We start from the raw sequence: 21,787 nt of genomic DNA, 5'->3' as shown, positions 1-21,787 counted from the left end.
TTAGAATACTAGAATCATGTAAGAATAAAGACAGTCATTGTCAGACAAGACAGTATATTTTTCATAAGTCTTTGCTGAAATAACTAAAAGATATAATTCTATAAGAAGGAAATCAAACCTAGAAGAAAGGTGTGAGATTCAAGAAATGATGGAAAACTAATCTACAGATTCCACATAATCCCTATCAAAATCCCAGCTGACTTCTTTGCAGAAATTGACAAACTAAACTTGGAATGCTGAATAAAAATGCAAAGCACTCAGATGACCAAAACAGTCTTTTAAAAGAACAATGCTGGAAGACCCTTCCCAACCTCAAAATTCAATACGAAGCTCCTACAGTCAAGATGGTGGTACTGTCATAAGAAAAGATACACTGAGCAATGGAATACACTTAAGTGCCCAGAAATAAATCCTTACACCCACCATCAACTGCTTTTCAATGAGAGTGCCAAGACAGTTCAATGGGGAGAGGCCAGTCTTTTCAATAAATGTTGCTAGGAAAAGTTGATATCCATATGCAAAAGAATAAAGTTCTTCCTACCTCAGATAGTATACAAAAATTCAATCAAAATGAGTCGAAGACCTAAATATAAAAGCTTAAACTATGAAACTCACAGAAGAAAACAAAGGCATAAATCTTCAAGATCTTGGATTAGGCAATGATTTATCAGCAGTGATACCAAAAGCACAAACAATAAAAGGAAAAAAGAGGTAAGTTAGACTTCATTAAAATTAAAAACTTTTGTGCTTCAAATGATGCTGTCAAGAAACTACAAAGACAACACAGAATGGCAGAAACTGTTGGTAAGTGACAAGTATCTAGAATATGTAAAGAATTCTTATAACTCAACAATAAAACAACAGATAACCCAATGAATATAAGGTGGCTAAAATAATGTGGAATTGTTCTTCTGGTTTCAGCTCCAACATGTCAAGAGTTTGGATGTTGTCACTCCCCTCTTCCCCACAAGAAAAAGGCTGAACAAACAGAAAATCAACAACTTTTCTTATATTCATCAGAGAATTGAGTTCATAGGACAAACAACCAACCACCCAAAATCTGAGGAGACAGAAAATCATAGCTGAGATGGCCTTACCTGAAGCGGAAGCTGCTGGAGGCAGTGACCTGTAGGAACACTTAAGTGATAACTTTTGACAAACTGCCAAAAGTTAAGTGTAGATCAGTTTAAGAGTTAAAAACTCCTTAATCCAGCAGGAGGATGGAAATAGAAACTATTTTAAAATACATCCAGAGTGTTGTTCTCCATAACAAAAGTCTGCTCCCCTGTATCAGACTCTACTGGACATGGGGAAGGCATTTGGCCACCTCCAGCCCCCACTAGCCTTCCTGTCTCAGATAAGGAGAGAAAAATTAAAAAGGCTGAGAAATGCTCCTAATGATCACAGCCCAGAGACTCTACAAAATTGAGATTTAATCCTGAAATTATAGAACACTTCCCCTCCCCAAAACCTACCACCATACATCAGTATAACAATAGCTGACTATAACTGAGAGAACTGCAGACACAGACTCTGTTTAATATGAAATTCTTAGAAAAACCCAAAGAAACCAGGAGAAAAACAAACTAGAAGAAGCTGACATCTCTGGCACCTAGAGCTATAGCAAATTTAACACAGCCCAGGTCCTACCCAGATTAACATAAAACCTCACACTAAACCCTAATTACCTCAATTCCTATTACACAATACATCGTGTCCAGCTATCACAAGAAATTATAAAGCCTGCTAAATGGCAAGAAAAACTGTAGTCTGAAGAGACAAAGCAAGCATCCGAACAAGACTCAGACATAGCACAGATTTCTGAATTATCAGACAGGAAATTTAAAATAACTAGGATTAATATGTTAGTTACACTAATGGGAAAAGCTGACAACATGTAAGAACAGATGGGTAATGTAAACAGAGAAATGGAAATTAAGACAGAGCCAAAAGGAAAGGCTACAAATTAAAAAAAAATAATAAAAGTAGCAAAAATGAAGGATGCCTTTGATGGGCTCATCAGTAGACTAGACATAAGAAAAGAACCAGTAAGCTTGAAGTTATGTCAATAAAAACTTCCAACCTGAAATCCAAGCAGAACAAAGAAGCAGGTGGGTGGAGGTCAAGGGGAGGTGCAGAATATCCAAGAAATGCAGAAGAAGAACTACAAACAGCGTAATATGCATACTGAGAATATAAAAAGGAAGCGAAAATGCAGTAGAATAAATATTTATTTGAAGTAATAATGGCTGAGAATTTTCTAAAATTAATGGCAGACATGAAACCAAAGATCCAAAAAGCTTAGACCACATAAAGGAGGATAAATGCCAAAAATTCTGCACCTAGGCATATCATACTCAAACTGCAAAAAAAAAAAAAAAAACAAAGACCAAGCAAATATCTTGAAAGAAGTCAGATGAGCAAGGTCAACTTCCAGCATGACAATGAAATGTTGAAAATTATTTAAAAAACAATTATTCAGAGCCTCTGGAAATGGTCCCAAGACCAAACAGCAAATGAAGAAACATCTATTTAAGAAAATCTCCAAAAACTCAGTAAGAAGAGTCTGTGATATTTGGACCAAGACTGCTCCCTCCATTCACATTCAGAGCTCAGAGGTGGACACTCCACTCCCAAGTGCTGCAGTCAAAAACACAGGCTTCATCCCCACCAGCTCCCAGCTAGAGAGCTTTCTTCTTGGGAGAGCAGGACTTCCACTTCTCATTCTGCCCCAGCTGCCTGTTGCTGAGTTTAAGTCTGCAGCAAGTAGTGCCAAGAGGTGGTGGCTGCCTTCTTGCATCCAGCTCTGACTAGTGAAACTGAAGCTCTCCCTTGTGTGTGGCATGCTGATAGTGCTGAGTGGGGCCCTGACCACCCTCACCTTGCCACTTCTATTCAAGGTGATATTGGAGGTTCTTGGGAGAGCAATTAGGCAAGAAAAATCAATACAGGTCACCTAGATGGGAAAGGAAGAAGTCATACTATCTCAATTTGCAAATGACATGATCATATGTATATATAAAATACTAAGGAACCCTCTAAAAAAACGATTAGAACTAACAAACTAGTTCGGCAGGGTTGCAAGATACAAGATCAACATATAAAAATCAATTGTATTTCTATACACTATCAATGAACAATCTGAAAATTAAGAAAACGATTCTATTGACAAGAGCACCAAAAAGAATAAAATACTTCAGAATATATTTAACAGAGGAAATGTAAAACTTATACTCTGAAAACTATAAATAATTCTTGAAAGAAACTTAAAAGATCTAAATAAATGGAAAAGTATCCATGTTCACAGCTTAGAAGTTTTAACATTGTTAAGGTGGAAATACCTGCAGAGTGATCTACAGATTGAAAGCAATTACTTTCAAAATCCCAGCTGACTTCCTTGTAAAAATTGACAAGCTGACCTTAAAATTCATATGACATACAAGGGACCTAGAATGATCAAAACAAACTTGAAAAAGAAAAACAAACTTGGCCGGGCATGGTGGCTCACGCCTGTAATCCCAGCACTTTGGGAGGCCAAGGTGGGCAGATCACAAGGTCAGGAGTTTTGAGACCACCCTGGCCAACATGGTGAAACCCCGTCTCTACTAAAACTACAAAAAATTAGCCGGGTGTGGTAGTGCACGCCTGTAGTCCCAGCTACTTAGGAGGCTGAGACAGAAGAATCAATTGAACCTGGGAGGTGGAGGTTGCAGCGAGCCAAGATCGTGCTACCGTACTCCAGCCTAGGTGACAGAGTGAGACTCTGTCTCAAAAAAAAAAGAAAAGAACAAACTTGGAAGACTTATACTTCCTGATTTCAAAACTTACTATAAATTACTATAGTAATTAAGACTGTGTGGTACTGGCATAAGCAGAGATATAGATTAGTGGAATAGAACTGAATATCAGAAACAAACACATCTATGGCCAATTGAGTTCGATAAGGGTGCCAAGACTGTTTACTAGCAAAAGAATAGTTTTTTCAACCAATGGTACTGGGACAAATGAAGAGCTGCATGCAAAAAAAATGAAGTTCAAGCCTTACCTCACACCATATACAAAAATAAGCTCAAAATGTATCAAAGAACAAACTGTATGTGCTAAAACTACAAAACTCTTAGAAGAAAATATATCAATAAATCTTCATGACTTTGGATTTGGCAATGGATTCTCAGATATGACAAAAGCACATCAACAAAAAATAGATTAATTGGACTTTATCAAAATTAAAAACTTTTCTACTTCAAATGACACTATCAAGAAAGTAAAAAGACAACCCACAGAATAGGAGAGAGTATTTTGAAATCATATATCAGGTAATGGGGCTTGTATCTAGAATGTACTATATATGAAACTATTAAACTCAATAATTTAAAAAAAGCAAAAAAATTAAAAATGGGCCAAGGACCTGAATAGTCATTTTTCCAAGGAAGATATGCAAGGATCAACAAGCTCATGAAAAGATGCTCAACATCACTAATCACTAGAGAAATGAAAATCAAAAAATAAGATACCAGTTCACACCCACTCACATGGCTAGAATCAAGTTAAGTCAGATAATAACAAGTTCTAGTGAGGATGTGAAGAAATGGAGACCCTCATACCCTGCTGGTGGGAAGGTAAAACGGGGAAGCTGCTTTGGAAAACAGTCTGACAGTTCTTCAAACAGTTAAACACAGAGTTACCATGTGACCCAGCAATTCCACTCCTAAAACAATAAAAGCATATGTCCACATAAAAACTTGTACAAAAATGTTTATGGCACAATTATTCATAGTAGCCAAAAAGTGGAAACAATGCAAATGACCATCACCTGATGAATGGATAGACAGAGTACCTATGTGGAATATCTATACGACAAAATATCATTCAGCCTCAAAAAAGGAGTGAGGTGCTAACACATGCCACAGCACAGATGACCCTTGAACGCACTCTGCTAAATGAAAGAGGCCAGTCTTGTTGTAGAACTCCATTTATATGAAGCAAATCTACAGAAACAAGAAAGTGGATTAGTAGTTGCTAAAGACAGCTGGGAGGGGGGATGAGAAGACAGGGATGATGTATAAGCGTTATGGGATTTATTTTGGGGGTGATGAAAATGTCCCAAAATCAGTGATGTGCACATATCTGTGAATACAGTAAAATCCACTGAACTGCACATTTTAAATGGGTGAACTCTTTATATGTATTTTACCTCAATAAAGGTCAGAAAAGAAAAAATAAAGAAGCCAGGAAAAAAACACCTTACCCAGAGAGGGGTCAGAACAAGAGTTCCATTGGATTTTGCATTAGAAATCACACATGCAAGAAGGGAGTTGGAATTTAAAATGTCCAAAGAAAAAAAACCCGCCAACTTAGGATTCTGTGTCCAGCGGAATTATCCTTCAAAAGTGAGGGAGAAATAAAGGCTGTCTGACAAACAGAAACTGACTCCAGCTCATGAACGGCTGCAGGGCAGCTCAGAGGTGCCACCCCTAAACAGCTCCTTTCTCACCAGGAGCCGCTCCCAGCTGCGTCCTTCCTATGGCCAGAATTCTGTCCTCTGCCCTCATGCAGAACAAGAGTGTGGGCACTGGGGGTCTCTGAGAAGGAGACATGAGGACGACGCCTGCCTGGGCCATGGGAGCACGCTTGTGGGCAGAGGAAGGACTGGGAGCCAAGGGCTCAGGAGAGTACCTGGCAGGTGCTGGGCATACTCACGTGGGGAGAGAGGTCCCTTCCACCCAGCAGGAGAAGGGTCACCAATGTTTGTCCCCCACCCCCAGGGAAGTGCTGACCAAGGGAAGGAGAGGTCGGCCCATTTGCAGGGAGCTTTGGGTTGCTGGTGCGGGCTATGCTGCCTCCAGGAGACAGGCTTCCTGCTTCCTGCTTTCCAGCAAAGATAGCAAAGAGAGCCCCCAGTGATGGATAGCGGGACAAGGGACGGAGAGAGTGCGCATCCCCTGGCTGCAGGTGGTGGAGCATACAGGAGGGCCAGCCCACCTGGGAAAGGTCCGGCTCCGCAGCTCCTTGATGAAGAGCTGGCTGCCATTCTGCACGGGCTTGACGTCGGGCGCTTGCCCCGGGCCGTGTTTGTGCCAGGTCCGCTTCTTCTTTACTGTGGAGGAGACCGGAAGCAAGGTCGGTCACACAGCGCAGCCCCAGCAGGGCTCCACAACTTCCCCTAAGAACCTTGGCCCACCCAGCCTACTAACAACTCCCAGCATTGCTGGGCTCACACTCACCTCCCAAGACTGATGACACCCCCACCCTGCCACGCACATAGGGAGGAGTCAACCCCCCACCTCGACCTCATGTCCTGTCCCATCCCATACCTCACCATGGATGGCACCACTGTCCTCCATTCCCTGACCCAGAAGCTGGGGTCTCCTGGGACCCCTCCTCATTCAGGCCCTGAGTCTGCAGAGACCACCAGAGAGGCACCTCCTGAAAAGGTCCTCAGCCACGGTTTGGCCTCACCATCCCATGGCTTCCACAGCTGGACTCTGTCACCTCCCTACTGGGACCTCCGTCGCCCCAACTGCCACAGCCGCAGACAGGGGCAGGTCAGGTCCCACCATCTTGTTCCGTCTCCTCCCCACCTCCCCAGGTGGTGCACATCCCTGCTCCTCTGTGCTGGCCACACTCCAGCCCTCCCCTGACCACCGCCAACCCTGGGCCTGTCTACCCCACCTACTTCCTCACACTGCCCAGGTCACACCTTCTCCTGGGGCACGAGGTACACACACCTTGGACTTTTTACATGTGCATGTGAGCACATGTGCACACATTCCTAGTGGACTATGCACCCATGCAACAATGCAGGCACACACATATGTACATACACATGCACACACCTCTACTGGACCACAAGCCCTATGCGCACACACACACCTCTACTGGACTTCAAGTCCCTGAGGGCAGGGAAGCAATTTCCTCTCCACCCCGCTAAGTCCCTAGCTCCCAGCCTTGTATTCAACCAGGCAGAGAAGGGCAGCTGGGGTAAGGGAGGCCACTGGGGCATAGAGATGCCCTCCTTGGGGGCTGCTTGGCTGAGTCTGACACAGGCTGACCCTTGAGCAGTGAAGGGACTGAATTCAAGAGCAGAGCCAGGCAGGGCCCGTATTGTGCCCTTCCTTCACAGACAAAGGCAAGGTGGGGGGCGCAGGAGATGGGGGCCTTAGAAGGCCATGTGTCATCCTCCTGAGTCTCGGTGGTTGTGGGGACAAAGGGAGCTAATGACCACTCAGTGACAATGCCTGTCTCTGAGCAGGATCTGCTACCAACACGAAGGAGAAGGGCTGGGTGGGGCTGGGATCTTTTATTTGCAAAGAATCTTCGCATTGTGTTCAATCTCCCTGTCCACGATTCAAGTGGACATTATGGAAACTTGGCAAAATCCGACAGAGTCAAGGCCAGAAGCCAGGACTTCTGAGGGAAGCATCGGGCACAGATGAGCAACAAACAGGGTTCAAATCTGTTTTGGCCAATCCTCTTCCAGCTGTGTGACCTTGGGCAAATTACTTGACATCTCTGTGCCTTGTCTTTACTAGAGAAAGGCTCACACGGGCCTTGTGGGGTGGCTGTGGGACGTAGGTTGGCACATGCACAGTGTCTGCTCCAGACTCCGCTGGGCCTTTTCTCAGGGCAAAGCCACCTGGTGCGGTAGGTGCTTGTTCATGGGCAGAACACACTCACAGGCTGGTTTGGTGCTCCTAACAGACCCTGGGCTCATCCCTGTGTGCCCCCTATGCCCAGTACTGGGCCCAGCACACAGTGGGCACAGGGGGAGTGTCTGCGAGCAGATGAAGTCTCCCGTCCTTGTCACACTGGCTGCTCAGCTTCAGAGCAACTTGGAAGGAGAGGTGGATGCATCTGCCTTCATAACTATCAACAGAGAAGGCTCAGTTCAGCCCATGCTCCTGCCCTCTTGGTGCCAGCCTGAGCCAGGCAATGCCAGGGCCACAGATAGCTCCAACCTGCGCTCCTGTTGCAGTTTGCAAGCACTCACTGAGTATCTTGGCTCCGTGCAACCTGGGGGTGCTGGAGCAGGTGTTACCCAAGCGATAGATGCTTGGGAGCCCCTGCTTCTTAAGAGCTGAGATGGGAAGGGAGCCAAGGCTGGCCCTAGAGGTGTGTGTGCTGAGATGTTCAGCCCAAAGGGTAAAGGAATTGGAAAAAAGACACCCCCAATGACAGCCCAGACCCTCCTGACCCCCCAACAATCCTAAGCCTCAGTGACTGTGAATACCATCACCCTCTTGCTGGGCCTGCTGCTACCTGGGGAGGTGTGGATATCAAGCAAGCAAGTGGCTCCAGAGTTCACAAAGTGCCTTCCCTGCCTTGGAAGGCCTCGTGGAAATGGAGGCGGTTATATCTACTCCATGGGGGAGCCAAGTGGGACCTAGGAAGGAAACTTCCAGAGCTGAGCTTTCTGCACCAAGCAGAGCTCCCTGCCTGCCCTTAGGTCACCACCTGTGAGGAACACCGAGTGTGGGCAGGGCTCCAAGGAGAGGCTGCAATGAAGGTCCAGGACAGCGGCGGCTCAGGCAGGAGCGTGAGGCAGCCCCGTGGTTATGCAGCAGCAGTGACACTGCAGCTGGGAGAGGCCTCAGGGCTGGCTGAGGAGATCAAGGAAAAGGAAGCAGCCCACAGAGACAGGGTGCCACGGAGGGGAGCCAGCAGGGGCCCAGCACGGCTGGCAGGGTGGGGGCGTCCTCCCCGTCACCTGTCTGCATGGTCATTATTTCATCAATCGCACTCCTGTCCAAGGATGCTCACTGAGGCCAGGGACCCCGGCTACACCTGCGTACCTCCTCTCTCGTGGGGCGGGGTCCTCACTTCACAGATGAAGCAACTGAGGCCAGAGATGTGGGGCCATGCCAAGGTCGCCAGCAAAGGTACACAGAGGGGCAAGGAGGTCTACTGCCCCTCCTGCTGCACCGGCATGGGGCGCCCTGTCCCAGAGCCACATGCGGAGCATGATGACAGCGCCCCCGTGACGACACACCTACTGAGACAACTGCTGAGCAGAGTCACCCTAACCCCACAGGGCAGGGCAGGATGAGGAAAGTCAGTTCAATAAGATAACTGACTGTGCATAAGTCAGGAGCTGCAATTCAGGGCCGCTTCTAACCACTGTGTGGCTTCCTCATCAGATGGGGATGCCTTCCCGAGTTCCTGGCCAGGTACCTTGGGACACCCTGTACCAAATCTGTGTCAGTCAGGTAAACCTGTGGGCCTATGGCCCCTGCCCACAGGCCATGGCCAAAATCAGCTCAAGGGACATATTGGAACAGGGAGGGACCCTGCAATCCCCACCACTGTGGCTTTCAAAAAGATGGGACAAACTGTGAGGACCAGGCCTCAGGCACAGCTCACTCTGGGAACCCTAAGCAGCCCCCATCCCCACCCGCAGGCCAGGGTGGCAGGAGCAGGACAGGTGGAGGCAGGCTCAAGGCCTCCAGAGGTTCCCAGCACTGGCTTAGAGCTTCTCCAGGGACACAGAGGGGCCCTCTTGTCCCCAATGTGCCTTGGTGTGCAAGGCGTGCCTGGAGTAAATGCAAAGACCAACTGGGGCATCATAGACAGGCTCTGGGCACAGTGTACACTCACTTCAAATCTGAACATGCACACTGGTGGAAGGTGCTAGAACCATGTACCTTTGTCCCTGATGGAGCACACATCCCTCAGTAACAACTGAAAATCTGCTTCACAGAATTTATATAGCACATTCAGCACATAGATGCGTGCATGCACACACATACATACAGCTGTGGACTGAATATCCATCCCACCAAAATTTATCTGTTGAAATCCTGACCCCTAAGGTGATGATTTTATGAGGTGGGGCCTTTGGGAGGTGATGAGGTCATGAGGGTAAAGTCCTCCTGAATGGGATTAGTGTCCTTATAAAAGAGACCCCAGAGAGCTGCCTCCTTCCTTCCACCATGTGAGGACACGGCAAGAGGACACTGTCTATGAACCAGAAGCAGGCCCTCACCACACACTGAATCAGCCAGCACCTTGATCTTGGACTTCCAGCCTCCAGAACTGTAAGAAATAAATTTTCTATTACTTAAGCCCTCCAGTCTGTGGTATTTTGTTACGGCAGCCTGAACAGAGTATGACATACACACAAGCACATGCACACACACATACACATGCACAAATATGTAAGCATACACGTACATGCACACACACATGTGTACAGCCAGGCAGGGGCTGGGGGTCCCACCGCCTGCAACCTCGGCACTGTCTGCTAGTCTAGAATGTCTCTCCCTGGGCGGCTGGCCATAGGAGACAGGAAGGGGAGCCTGCACTGAGGTTTTAGCTGCAATCAACGGCAGCAACTGGGACACCAGGCCTCTGCCCAAACTCCCCGCAGGGACAGGGGCAGGGTCTGGGTGAGGCAGGCACACAGGACTCCCATGGCAGGTGGGCTGCCTGGGGACATTAGAGAAATCAAAACTGTGTGCTCACCAATATGTAAAACCTGCTCAGCCCCAGCACCACAACATTGCTCTACCCCAGCCCCAACTCATGCAAGAGCCCCCAAGCAAGGACCCCTTGAAATGTATGCTGACTATCAGGAGAAGAGGCCCCTGGCCCAGGGGTTTCTGACACTTTCTTTTCTACCAGTCTGAAAGCCTCTTCTCAAGTGATGCACACATGTACGAACCACACAAGAGCAACGCCACCCCAGCATCCTCCCAAGCCCCCCCACGCAGGTAGGACCTGAGAGGGTCCTACCCCCCAGGAAAGCACCTCCTGGGGTATCCTGGCTCCAACCCTACTCTGCCCTGACACCTGCCCCCTAGGCCCCATGGGGCAGCCCCAGGTCCCCACTGGAAGCTCAGCCCTGTTTGTGTCATTCCTGTCGTAAAGACAGCTTGGCCCTGAGCTTTCCGGGCGGGCTCACTGAGGTGCCAGAAGCATGAGAATGCCCCGGCGGGCTGATCCTTCCTACCCTTTATCTGTTTTTGAGCAATAACCAGATGATAGGTTAATGAGCTTGCCATAGGCAGATGCATTCTGAGCACAAATGCAGCCAACTACTAGGGACCAGGAGTAAGAAGGCAATTTAGGAATCCCAGAACTTCCCCACAGGCAAACTATCAGCCTGAAAGTTCAGGAAGAGCTGCTAGCTTCTCCTCATCACCCGCTTGCATATTTGTTGAGGCTGTGCTGGGGATAGGGTCAAGACCTGAAACACATGCAGCCCCCACCATTGTCCAGCAATAGACAGGAACAAAGCATTCAGGCCTTGGGAGAGGCCAAGAAAGAGCAGCCAGGTCCTCAGAGTAGTGAGACCCAGCATCATCAGCTGCCAGGCCAGGCCTCCAAGGCTCCCTCAACCCAGCCTCAGCTCACAGAACAGGGGTGCTGGGGCCCCTTCCACCTATTGCCTGCATCCTCCCTCTGCCCCTACTGATTCCATAGGACTCATCCCACAGGGGTCTGGGGGTCTGGTGCTTCAGCTTGCAACTGGGCACTGGGAGGGGTCTCCCTTTGAAGGGGAGTGACTCAGACTGGCTGTGACCTGGAGCCAGATGCATTCCCTGCCCCACCTTGTCCAGGGCTCAGGTCAGCAGGAATGTGATCAGCTGACTCAGCCAGGGCCCATGTCCAGCCTGCAGATTCTGTGAGCACCCAAGACCCTCCAATGAAGTGGAAACCAGAGGCCACATTAACACACACACACCCATATCCATACCATCTGTCCTGTCTACAGGCCACACCCCTCCCGAGTCCTTGCAGACCACCACACAGCTCCCGCTCTGCAACCAGGGCTGAGGCTTGGAGCTCAAGGCTCATATAACCTCCAGCTCACCTGGATGAACCTGCACAGTGTGAGCCAAGCCTGGACCCCAGGACCCAGCACACCTGAAAGGGCCAAGAAGAAAACGAAGCCTCAGACCTTAGGACACACAAACAGCAGGTTGTGTGGGAAAGGCAAGGGCCCTCCAAGATTCTCTGCAGAGGAGGAGGTGGGTGGCATGAGGCGGGGCTGAAAAAGGAGGGGAGGAGAGAGCCCACCAACAATGCACGTGCCCAGAAAACAGACAGGCTGGGCCCCACGTGTAGCAGTGGCTGGCTGGGCCGGGCTAGGCTGGGGGCCCCTGGAAAACCCCGACATCACCATTTATCCAGGTCCCCAAGTCCGTGTCCCCCTAACTCAGGCTGGCCTGGCCTCTTGCTAGGCCTCAGAAGGCCCTTTGAGTCTTTGCACAGCTGCCTCTGCCAGCGGGAACTGATCAGGAGGGGCTACGGTGGGCCTAGTGAGGCTACAGGGGACAGTAAGCTAGGTTGGCAGGGTCCCCAGGCCTAGACACTACTCAGGGCGTTTTGCCCCCAGCAACCCAGGGCCCAGGCCCAGCAGAAACCTTGCCCTCCTCGCAGCCCAGGCAGGGTGGATGCTGCTCTCTTCCGCAAGAGATGGTCACTTGGGCTGCGGTACTTACAGGTAGACTTCCCATGGGTTTTCTCACAGTTTGGGCAGTGGTATATGTCGATGTCGGGCGCCTCCTCCTCTTCCACCCCAACACAGCTGAAACGAGACGAAACAGACCATTACCTAGGCACTCAGCACCCCCTCAAGCACTTTCCATCTGCCAAGCTCTAGGGAGAATCCCTGCTCATTGTCTGGGAACCTGAGCCAGATGGAGCACAGCTGTGCAGGGACAGTGTTCTACTAGGAAAGCAGGGTGGAGGGAAAGAGCTGCAGAGATGTCCTCCTGGAAAGGCCTCTGCAGCCTGGACCTAGATACAGCATCTGGATACGCCCCACCATGAGGACCCAATGAACGGGCCATCTAGCAAGCCTGCCTGGGTGAGGGTCACCAATGCCCCGTCACCCAGGGGGCAGGGAAGGAAGAGGGGTTCTCAGAGCCAGGCTGCAGGCTGTCGCCATCACTTCACCAGGGGTAACCTGAGGGTGCAGAAAACACCAGAGGCAGCTCAGAGCCCCTCCTGTGGGCCATACCATAGCCACCCATCCAGCTCATTCTCATGGGGGCCAAGAAGAGGCCTACCAGCCTGGCCTTAGGACATGTCCAGGACTCCAGACATCATGACCACTCTTTCCTCATTCCCTCCCTGGAGTTCCTCCAGACCCCTTGCAAACCTGCTTGGAGACTTAGAACAAGAGAGAGCCACCTCCTATGCAGATGGTCGGGCTACAGGCCTTAAGCCATTTGAGGAATGAACACAAAGAGTATCAAAGGACACAACCTAAGACATCAATAAACTTCTACAGAAGCAAAACCAGCAAAATGGAAATGCTTTGTTTTATTCTGATACTTTTTTTAGTTAAAAGTGACATGAGGCCAGGCACGGTGGCTCATATCTGTAATCCCAACACTTTGAGAGGCCGAGGTAGGTGGATCACTTGAGGTCAGGAGTTCGAGATCAGCCTGGCCAACATGGTGAAACCCTGTCTCTAATAAAAATACAAAAAAAATTAGCCGGAGCATAGTGGCACACACCTGTAATCCCAGCTATTTGGGAGGCTGAGGTGGGAGTATTGTTTGAGCCCGGAAGGCGGAGGTTGCAGTGAGCCGAGATTGCACCACTGCACTCCAGCCTGGGCAACAGAGTGAGACTCCATCTCAAAAAAAAAAAAAAAAAAAAGTGACATGAGAATGGGCATCTGTAACATGTAGAGGCCCCCAAGACTAAATAAGAACACAGTAGATAATGGGCAGGACACAGGTCCAGACAACTCCCACAAGAAGAATGCAGCAAACAAATTGGAAAATACTTCAACATCTTCCTCTAGTGAGCAAATGCATGTAAATAAAACTGACCAGTAAATTTAAAAATGGACATTCCCCCCAGGCAGCCCCAGAATGTTGCCATAGGAGGGGGTCAGGGCAGCAAGCTACCTGGAATGGAAGCTATAGATGTGCATGAAGCAGACTGTTTTCACTCAGGGCAAACAAAAAAATGAACATAAAGACACTGTTGACCTTAAGGAAATAAAAAAGAATTATAACAGAATACTATGAAAAATTATAGGTCAATAAATTACGTAACCTGGATGAAATGGAGAAATGCTCAGAAGCACACAAACTGCCAAAACTGACTCAAAAAGAAACAGAACATTTGAACAGACCTGTCACAAGTAAAAAAGATTAAATCAGTAATCAAAAAACCTCCCCCAAAAAGAAAATCCCAGAACCACCACTAGTGAATTCTATCAAACATTTAAAGAAGAATAACACCAATCCTTCTTAAACTTTTTCAGAAAATAGAAGAGGGGGGAACATTTCCTAAGCATTACCCTGAGCCCAAAGCCAGACAGAGACACTACAAGAAAAGAAAACTACAGACCAGTATCTCTAATGAATATTGATGTAAAAATCCTCAATAAAATACCAGCAAATAAAGTCTAGGAGCATATTAAGGGGACAATGCACCATGACCAAGTGGGATTTATCACAGGAATGCAAGGACGGTTCAGTACACGAAAATAAATCAGTGCTTCAACACCTAAAGCATCAAGTCTGACTGCAAGAAGAAAAAGATGCAACCCTGGGGCTCTGTCCTGGAGGATGGCACAGCAGAAGCTGTGCTTCTCTTTCCTTCACCCTGGAGGACAGATCTCACCAAGTGGGTAAAATACAAGAAGCAGCAGGGCTCACCTGGCTCTTTCTCCTGAGCTGGCCACAGCCCTCTGCCTCATTCCTATGTTCCCATCTCTCCCAATCCTTCCCCAATTCCCCATCCTCCCCAAGACACATTACACCATATTAACACAATGATGAAAAATCCTACGTGACCATCTCAATTGATACAGAAAAAGCACTCAACAAAATCCTTTCATGATAAAAACACTCTACAAACTAGGAATAGAGGGGAACTTCTTCAACATGATGAAAGCCATGGATGAAAAATCCACGGGAAACATTGTATACAATGGTGAAAGGCTGAAAGCTTTTCCCTTAAGATGAGGAACAAAATAGGATGCCTATTGTTGCCGCTTCTGTTTAACACAGTACTGGAAGCTCTAGCCAGAGCAATTAAGCAAAAAAAAAAAAAAATTCCTGAAATAAAAGGAGTCTGAAATGGAAAGGAAGATATAAAATTATCTTTATTTGCATATGACATAATCCTATATATAGAAAACTCTATAGGAATCCATATACAGAAAAACTTTCTATACCTAATAAATAAATTCAGAAGTCATAGGTGCAAAAACAACACACAAAAACCAGTTGGATTTCTATACACTAGCAATGAATAATCTGAAAATAAAACCAAGAAAGCAATTACCATTATAATACCATCAAAAATAACAAAATATTAATATGTAGGAATAAATTTAACCTAGGAGATGCAAGACTTGTATACTGCTGAAAGAGGTCTTAAAGGATACAAATAAATGGAAATATATTCCATGTGGATGAACTGGAAGACTTAATAGTGTTAAGACTGCAATACTACCTAAAGGAATCTACAGATTCAATGCAATCCCTATCAAAATCCCAATAACTTTGTTTACAGAAATGGAAAACCTAAGAAAACTTACACTTCCTGATTTAAAACTTACTACAAAGATATGATAAAACAGTGTGGCACTGGCATAAGGATAGACATATAGATCAATGGAATAGAACTAAGACCTCAGAAATAAACCCATACATCAACAGCCAACTGATTTTTGACAAGGGTTCCTAGATCATGCAATGGAGAAAGAATAATCTCTTCAACAAACGGTGCTAAGGCAAGTGGACAACCACATGCAAAAGAATGAAGCTGGATGTCTACCTCACACCACATACAAAAATTAACTAGAAATGGGTTGGCAACCTAACTATGAGCTAAAATGATAAAACTTTTAGAAGAAAACATAGGAGTAAATCTTCATGACACTGAATTTGACAATAGATTCCTAGATATGACACCAAAAGCATGAAAAACAAAAGAAAAAATTGCTAATTTGGATTCCATCAAAATTAAAAACTTTTTTGCATTAAAGGACACTATCAACAGAGTAAGAAGGCAAGTGACAGAACACGAGAAAATACTTGCAAACCATAAATAAGACAAGGGTATGGCATCCACAACATATAAAGAACTATTACAGTTCAACAATAAAAAGACAAACAATCCAATTAATAAACAGGTAAAGGACTTTGAACAGACATTTCTTCAAAGAAATATGCAAATGGACAACAAGCACATGAAAAGAAGCTCAACATTCTCAGTCATTAAGGAAATTAAAATCAAAACTACAGTAAGATATCACTTCACACCCACTAGGATGGCTACAATTTTTTTTTGTTTTTGAGATGGAGTCTTGCTCCTATCGCCCAGGTTGGAATGCAGTGGCACGATCTCAGCTCACTGCAACCTCTGCCTCCCAGGTTCAAGCAGGTCTCCTGTCTCAGCCTCCCGAGTAGCTGGGACTACAGGTGCCTGCCATCACGCCCGGCTAATTTTTGTATTTTCAGTAGAGATGGGGTTTCACCTTGTTGGTCAGGCTGGTCTCAAACTCCTTACCTCAGGTGATCCACCCACCTCGGCCTACCAAAGTGCTGGGATTACAGGCGTGAGCCACCGCGCCTGGCCAATTTTTTTTTTTAAAATAAGTGTTGGAAAGCATGTGGAGAAATCATAACCCTCTTACATCAATGGTAGAAACGCAAGCACTGTGGAGAAAAATTTGATGTTTCCTCAGAAAATTAAACATAGAATTACAATGTGACCCAGCAATTCCACTGACACATACATACCCAAAAGAATTAAGAATAGGTACTGTGTATTTGGCTCATGCCTGTAATCCCAGCACTTTGGGAGGCCAAGGTGGGCAGACCACTTGAAGTCAGGAGTTTGAGACCAGCCTGACCAACATGGCGAAACCCTGGCTCCACCAAAAATACAAAAATTAGCTGGGCGTGGTGACACACACCTGTGGCCCTAGCTACTCAGGAGGCTGAGGCACGAGAATCACTTGAACCCAGGAAGCAGAGGTTGCAGTGAGCCAAGACTGCGCCACTGCACTCAAGCCTGGCCAATAAAGCAAGACTCTGTCTCCAAAAAAAAAAGGTACTCAAACAAATCCTTGTACATAAATGTTCTTAACAGTATTATTCACAATAACCAAAAAGTGGAAATTGCCCAAATGTCCACTGACAGATGAATGGATAAACAAAATGTAATCTGTATATACAATGGAATATTATTCAGCCTTCAAAAGGAATGAGGTCCTGATACATCCTACAATGTGGATGAATCTTGAGGGCATTATACTAAATGAAAGAAGCATGACACATGAGGACCAATGCTATATGATTCCACTCACATGAAATGATAATATGTTTATAATAGGTATATCCATGGAGACAGAAAGCTGACTAGTGGTGCCAGAGGGTGGGAAGACAGAGGAATGAGGAGTTACTGTTTAGTGGGTATGGAGTTTCCTTTGGAAATTAAAATATTTTGAAGCTAGATAGAGGCAATGGTTGCACAGCATTGTGAATTTACTAAGTAACACTGAATTGTTCACTTTAAAACGATTAATATTATGCTATGTGAATTTTAACTCAATAAAAGAGAAAAAAAGAACCTGGCCCTGTGAGAGTGACATCATCATCTCCATCACCACCATCACTATCACCAACATTGCCACACCATCATTATCATCATCACCTCAACCACTATCATCACCACCACCATCATCATCATCACCAGCATCATCACCAGCACTGCCACACCATCATTATCATCATCACCTCAACCACCATCATCATCATCACCATCACTATCACCAACACACCATCATCATCATCACCTCTACCACCATTGCCACCACCATCATCATCACCATCACCATTACCACCAACACCATCACCAACATTGCCACACCATCATTATCATCATCATCTCAACCACTATCATCATCACAACGACCGCTGTCATCACCAACATCGCCACACCATCATTATCATCATCATTTCAACCACTATCATCACCACCACCATCACCGTTGTCATCACCATCACCACCATTACCATCACCAACATTGCTACACCATCATCATCATCATCTCAACCACTATAATCACCACCACCACCATCATTACCAACATTGCCACACCATCATTATCATCATCACCTCCACCCTCATCACCATCATTTTCATCACTATCACCAATAATGCTACACCATCATTATCACCTCTATCACCATCATCATCCTCACCAAGATTATCATCACCATCACCTTCACCATCACCATCACCATCACCACCATCACAAACTCCATCATCACTAACTCTGGCTGAGCACTCACTCTGAGACACGCAGCATGCTAAGAACTCTAATAGCATTATTTTCCAACAACCCTGCAATAATGGGAATTCTTATTATTAGCCTTATTTACCACAATAGGGAAATTGAGGTAGGTATGAGAGGTTAAGTGCCTGCCCGGACACAGAACAGTCTTCTTATTCATTCACTAAGGATAGTACTGCCCTTGCCCTTGGGCAATGAAGCCAGGCAAAGAGATGGGTGGGCCTGGCCCGGAGTGAACACTCGTTAGACAGAGTGAGCTGTTACTGCTAATGCCCAGTGTATCAGACTAATCCTGCAAGGCCACCAGGGTCTTGGGCCCTAGATGGGTGTTTTCTTCCACAGCCACCACAGTCCTGAGTTCTGGGAACAGAGCATGAAGCCCAGAAAAAGATCTTGGCAAATTGTTTTTGAAATATAAAGTTCACTCTATCTTAGAATACAAGCTAAAGTCAAGCCCACACACTCCGAAGAGTCAAGTGTAAAAGAAAAGTCATCGAAAGCACAACGTGAGGGAATATTTTTCTGCTCTCAGGGTGCAAAGTGACTTTCTTTATAATGAAACAAACAAAAATTGGAAAGGAAACTCAGAAAGAACATTGAAGAATGAAAATTATGCTCCAAAATGCCAAAACAAACTTTAAAATGCACAGTGTTAATATTCTTCCTTCATGAAGTTTATAAGGGTGTCTACCCAATAGAAGCAAAGGCCCAAAGCCAGGAACAGGACCAAGGCATAGCACTATAGCATGTGAAGAAGAGCTCAGCACAGAGGAGGGCAGGACAGGGCTAGAAAACGTCACGTGCACTCACTACAGTGCCACGTATACCTCAGGTTCTCATCAGTGACACCAAGTATCAGCCACATGCAAAGACTTTTGTGGGACCAGATGAGCTGGGAGCTGAAGTCAGTCCCTTCAGCACCATCATTATTCACTTCAAGGACACATGTTATAATACATTGCCCTGGAGCTGGTTGAGCTCTTGCAGCCCAGAAATTAGACTCAGAATCCACATTGCACATCAGACCCTACATCCATGTGCGACCCCAAATCCACATCCACAGCCACAACCACACTCCATGTCCATGCCCACATATACAGTCACACCCATGCCCTATGTCCACACCCTCACCTGGCCCCTGGCTGCTCCAGGCTGTGCCCCCACTGCAGCATCTGGAGCAGACAAAGGCACAGGATGGCCTACACCAACCTGACCTGATTCTGCCACCATCCCAGCAGGGCCCTTGCACACACATGGCCCATCACACACACCTGCCTGTCAGGCCTTTATGGGTTGGTGCTGACCCTCAGGCAGAAGGTCAGAGGTCAGACCACCAAACTCAGAGTAGAACAGACAGACAGACTTGGGGCTCAGTTAGCAGGGCCAGCACTCCCTGAAACATGCCTGTTCTGGGGACAAGACTTGGGGTGAGGGGCTAGAGACACCAGGATCCTCACAGGGCCTTTGGACAGGAGCCCCCTGAAGGATTCACTCTCCAGGCTGGAGGTCAGAAGTCCAAATGGGTCTCACCGGGCTAAAATCAAGGCGTGGGCAAGGGCAGCTCCCTCTGGAAGCTCTAGGGAGAATCTGTTCCCACCTCCTCCAGTTCCTAGAGGGTGTCTGCACTCCCTGGCTCCTGGCCCCTTCCACGTTCAAAGCCAGTGATGGCCAGCCGAGCTCTCACAGACGTTGCCCTGACTCAACCTTCCTCCCATCCTCCACCCCTCCTAAGGACCACTGTGATGACGCTGCAGCCACTGGACATTCAGGACAGTCTCCCCATCCACAGCTGGCTGAACAGCCCCAACTCCATCCACAGCTTCCCTTCCTCCCCTCTTGCAACGCAACTTAAAGTTGCAGGATTAGGACATGGGTGATAGCGGGGGCTGTTATTCTGCCAACCGAGCTAAGAAACACACCTCAGAGTGACCTCAGGCTCAGTGTATGGACAGGCTGGCTGGGCCTTGACCGGACTCCAAGCCCAAACTGAAGCCCACATGAGGCCCCAGCAGTGCCTATGAGTGTAAGTAAGTCCTAGTCTCCTCAAACTCCATCCCTCTGGCCACCCAGGCCTCACCCCTCCCTGTGATATAGCAGGGACAAGGTGACAACAGCCATGGTGAGCCAGTGACTCAGCACAGGAAGGACAAGCCATGGCTAGGAGCTGCACCCACAGCTTGGACCACCTTGGTGCATGGAAACGCCCCCAAATGCCCCAGGTGGTTGGGCACGTCCCCAGTGAACAACATCCTTTTAATAGTCCAGGGGTCGGTGCACCACAGGAGCTGAAGGGCTCTCCAGACCTCGGCTCTAACGGTGCTGAGGGAACTGCCCTATCCAAAGGCCACATGGGAGTTAAAGCTGCAGTCAGTCAACAAGGATGGAAATCAACATGTCCTTAAAATACACCTCCCCACCAAGAATCAGGCTCCTCAGCTCTGGACGTTGGCACGGGGTCCTGGATCCTGGGGGCAGACAGCACAAGCCTACTTTACAAGTGGGAAGGCCGAGGCTCGGGGGTCACAAGAACGTGCACGGCCAGCACAAGGACTCAGAGGCACAAAGGTCAGGTGGGGATCCGGTCCTCACACCTGGCCCCGCCCTCCATAACGTGCCCACCTGTGTGGCTCCAGGCCCTGGGCCAGTGTCCACTTTAGGACGCTCTGCCCTGGCATAGCCAATCCACTTGCACAAGGAGGGGCCCCTTGTGGGCTTCCTCCTTCCAGCACTACCCACCCCTGGGCCACCCGCTGGGAGGATGAACTGGGTGGCACAGGTGACAGGCCTCACCTTGGCCAGGACGGCGGCCTTGGTCAGTCATTTACTGCTTTGTGCAGGAGACCCCAAGAGACTGAGAGAAAAGAGAGGTGGTCACGGTGGGAGGGTCCTTCTGCTGCCCAAAAGCAGCTCAGAGAATCAAAGGCCTCAGCACCCCCTCACCACCTAGGTGCCTGGGCCAGAGGCAGGAGCTGCAACCAGGGCCTGCCCACCAGGGCTGGTGGGGGTGACCACTGGGCTGCCCCTCCTCCCCCTCCAAGGCTGAAGGAAGTAGACCCTCCACAGGGATCCAGGCCAGATCCCCTGCTAGCACCGACCCTACATCTGCATCGCTGCTCCAACCTCTACCACCTATGCCACCAACCCCGACAGTGGCCACTTGGCAGGTGAAACTAAGTCTCAGGACTTTCAGCCTGGCTCTGCCACTAGCTGTGGCTATATGCCAAGGAGACAGCACCTAACGAGGATCCAGGGCTTCGACTGTGCAAGCTCCAGCACAGTGAGCTCCATCAGGGGTCATCCTGTCCTCACAGGAGAGACTGTTTGCCGACACTGGGCATTTATTTTATTGTACCAGAATTAGGGCTTTCTAAATGCTGCCTAAGAAATTATTCAGAAAATTGGCAAAACAAAAAATTAGATGAGAATAGTAACTATAGAAAAATGGAAAATATTTTCCTTGCACTAAAGCCAGGAGCATAAGATACTGAGAATCTGAAGGAGACTAGGTAA

At 47.5% G+C, this 21,787-nt stretch overlaps 1 protein-coding gene across 2 annotated transcripts in view; it reads right to left on the bottom strand.

The window, feature by feature from the left end:
- Positions 1 to 21,787, bottom strand: part of PHF2 (PHD finger protein 2) — a 105,695-nt gene that overhangs the window by 36,496 nt on the left and 47,412 nt on the right. For both annotated transcript variants that reach the window (XM_024252632.3, XM_024252631.3), the window contains exons 2-3: positions 12,444 to 12,529; positions 5,983 to 6,097 (exon numbers count right to left, since the gene is read on the bottom strand). In XM_024252632.3, the coding sequence (XP_024108400.3) occupies positions 5,983 to 6,097; positions 12,444 to 12,529 (201 nt within the window). The remainder of the gene's footprint in view (positions 1 to 5,982; positions 6,098 to 12,443; positions 12,530 to 21,787) is intronic.

This window comes from Pongo abelii, chromosome 13 (assembly GCF_028885655.2).
Source record: "Pongo abelii isolate AG06213 chromosome 13, NHGRI_mPonAbe1-v2.0_pri, whole genome shotgun sequence".
Taxonomy (NCBI): Eukaryota; Metazoa; Chordata; class Mammalia; order Primates; family Hominidae; genus Pongo; species Pongo abelii.
Note: the sequence above shows the minus strand (reverse complement) of the source record. Positions and strands in the feature narration are given on the sequence as shown.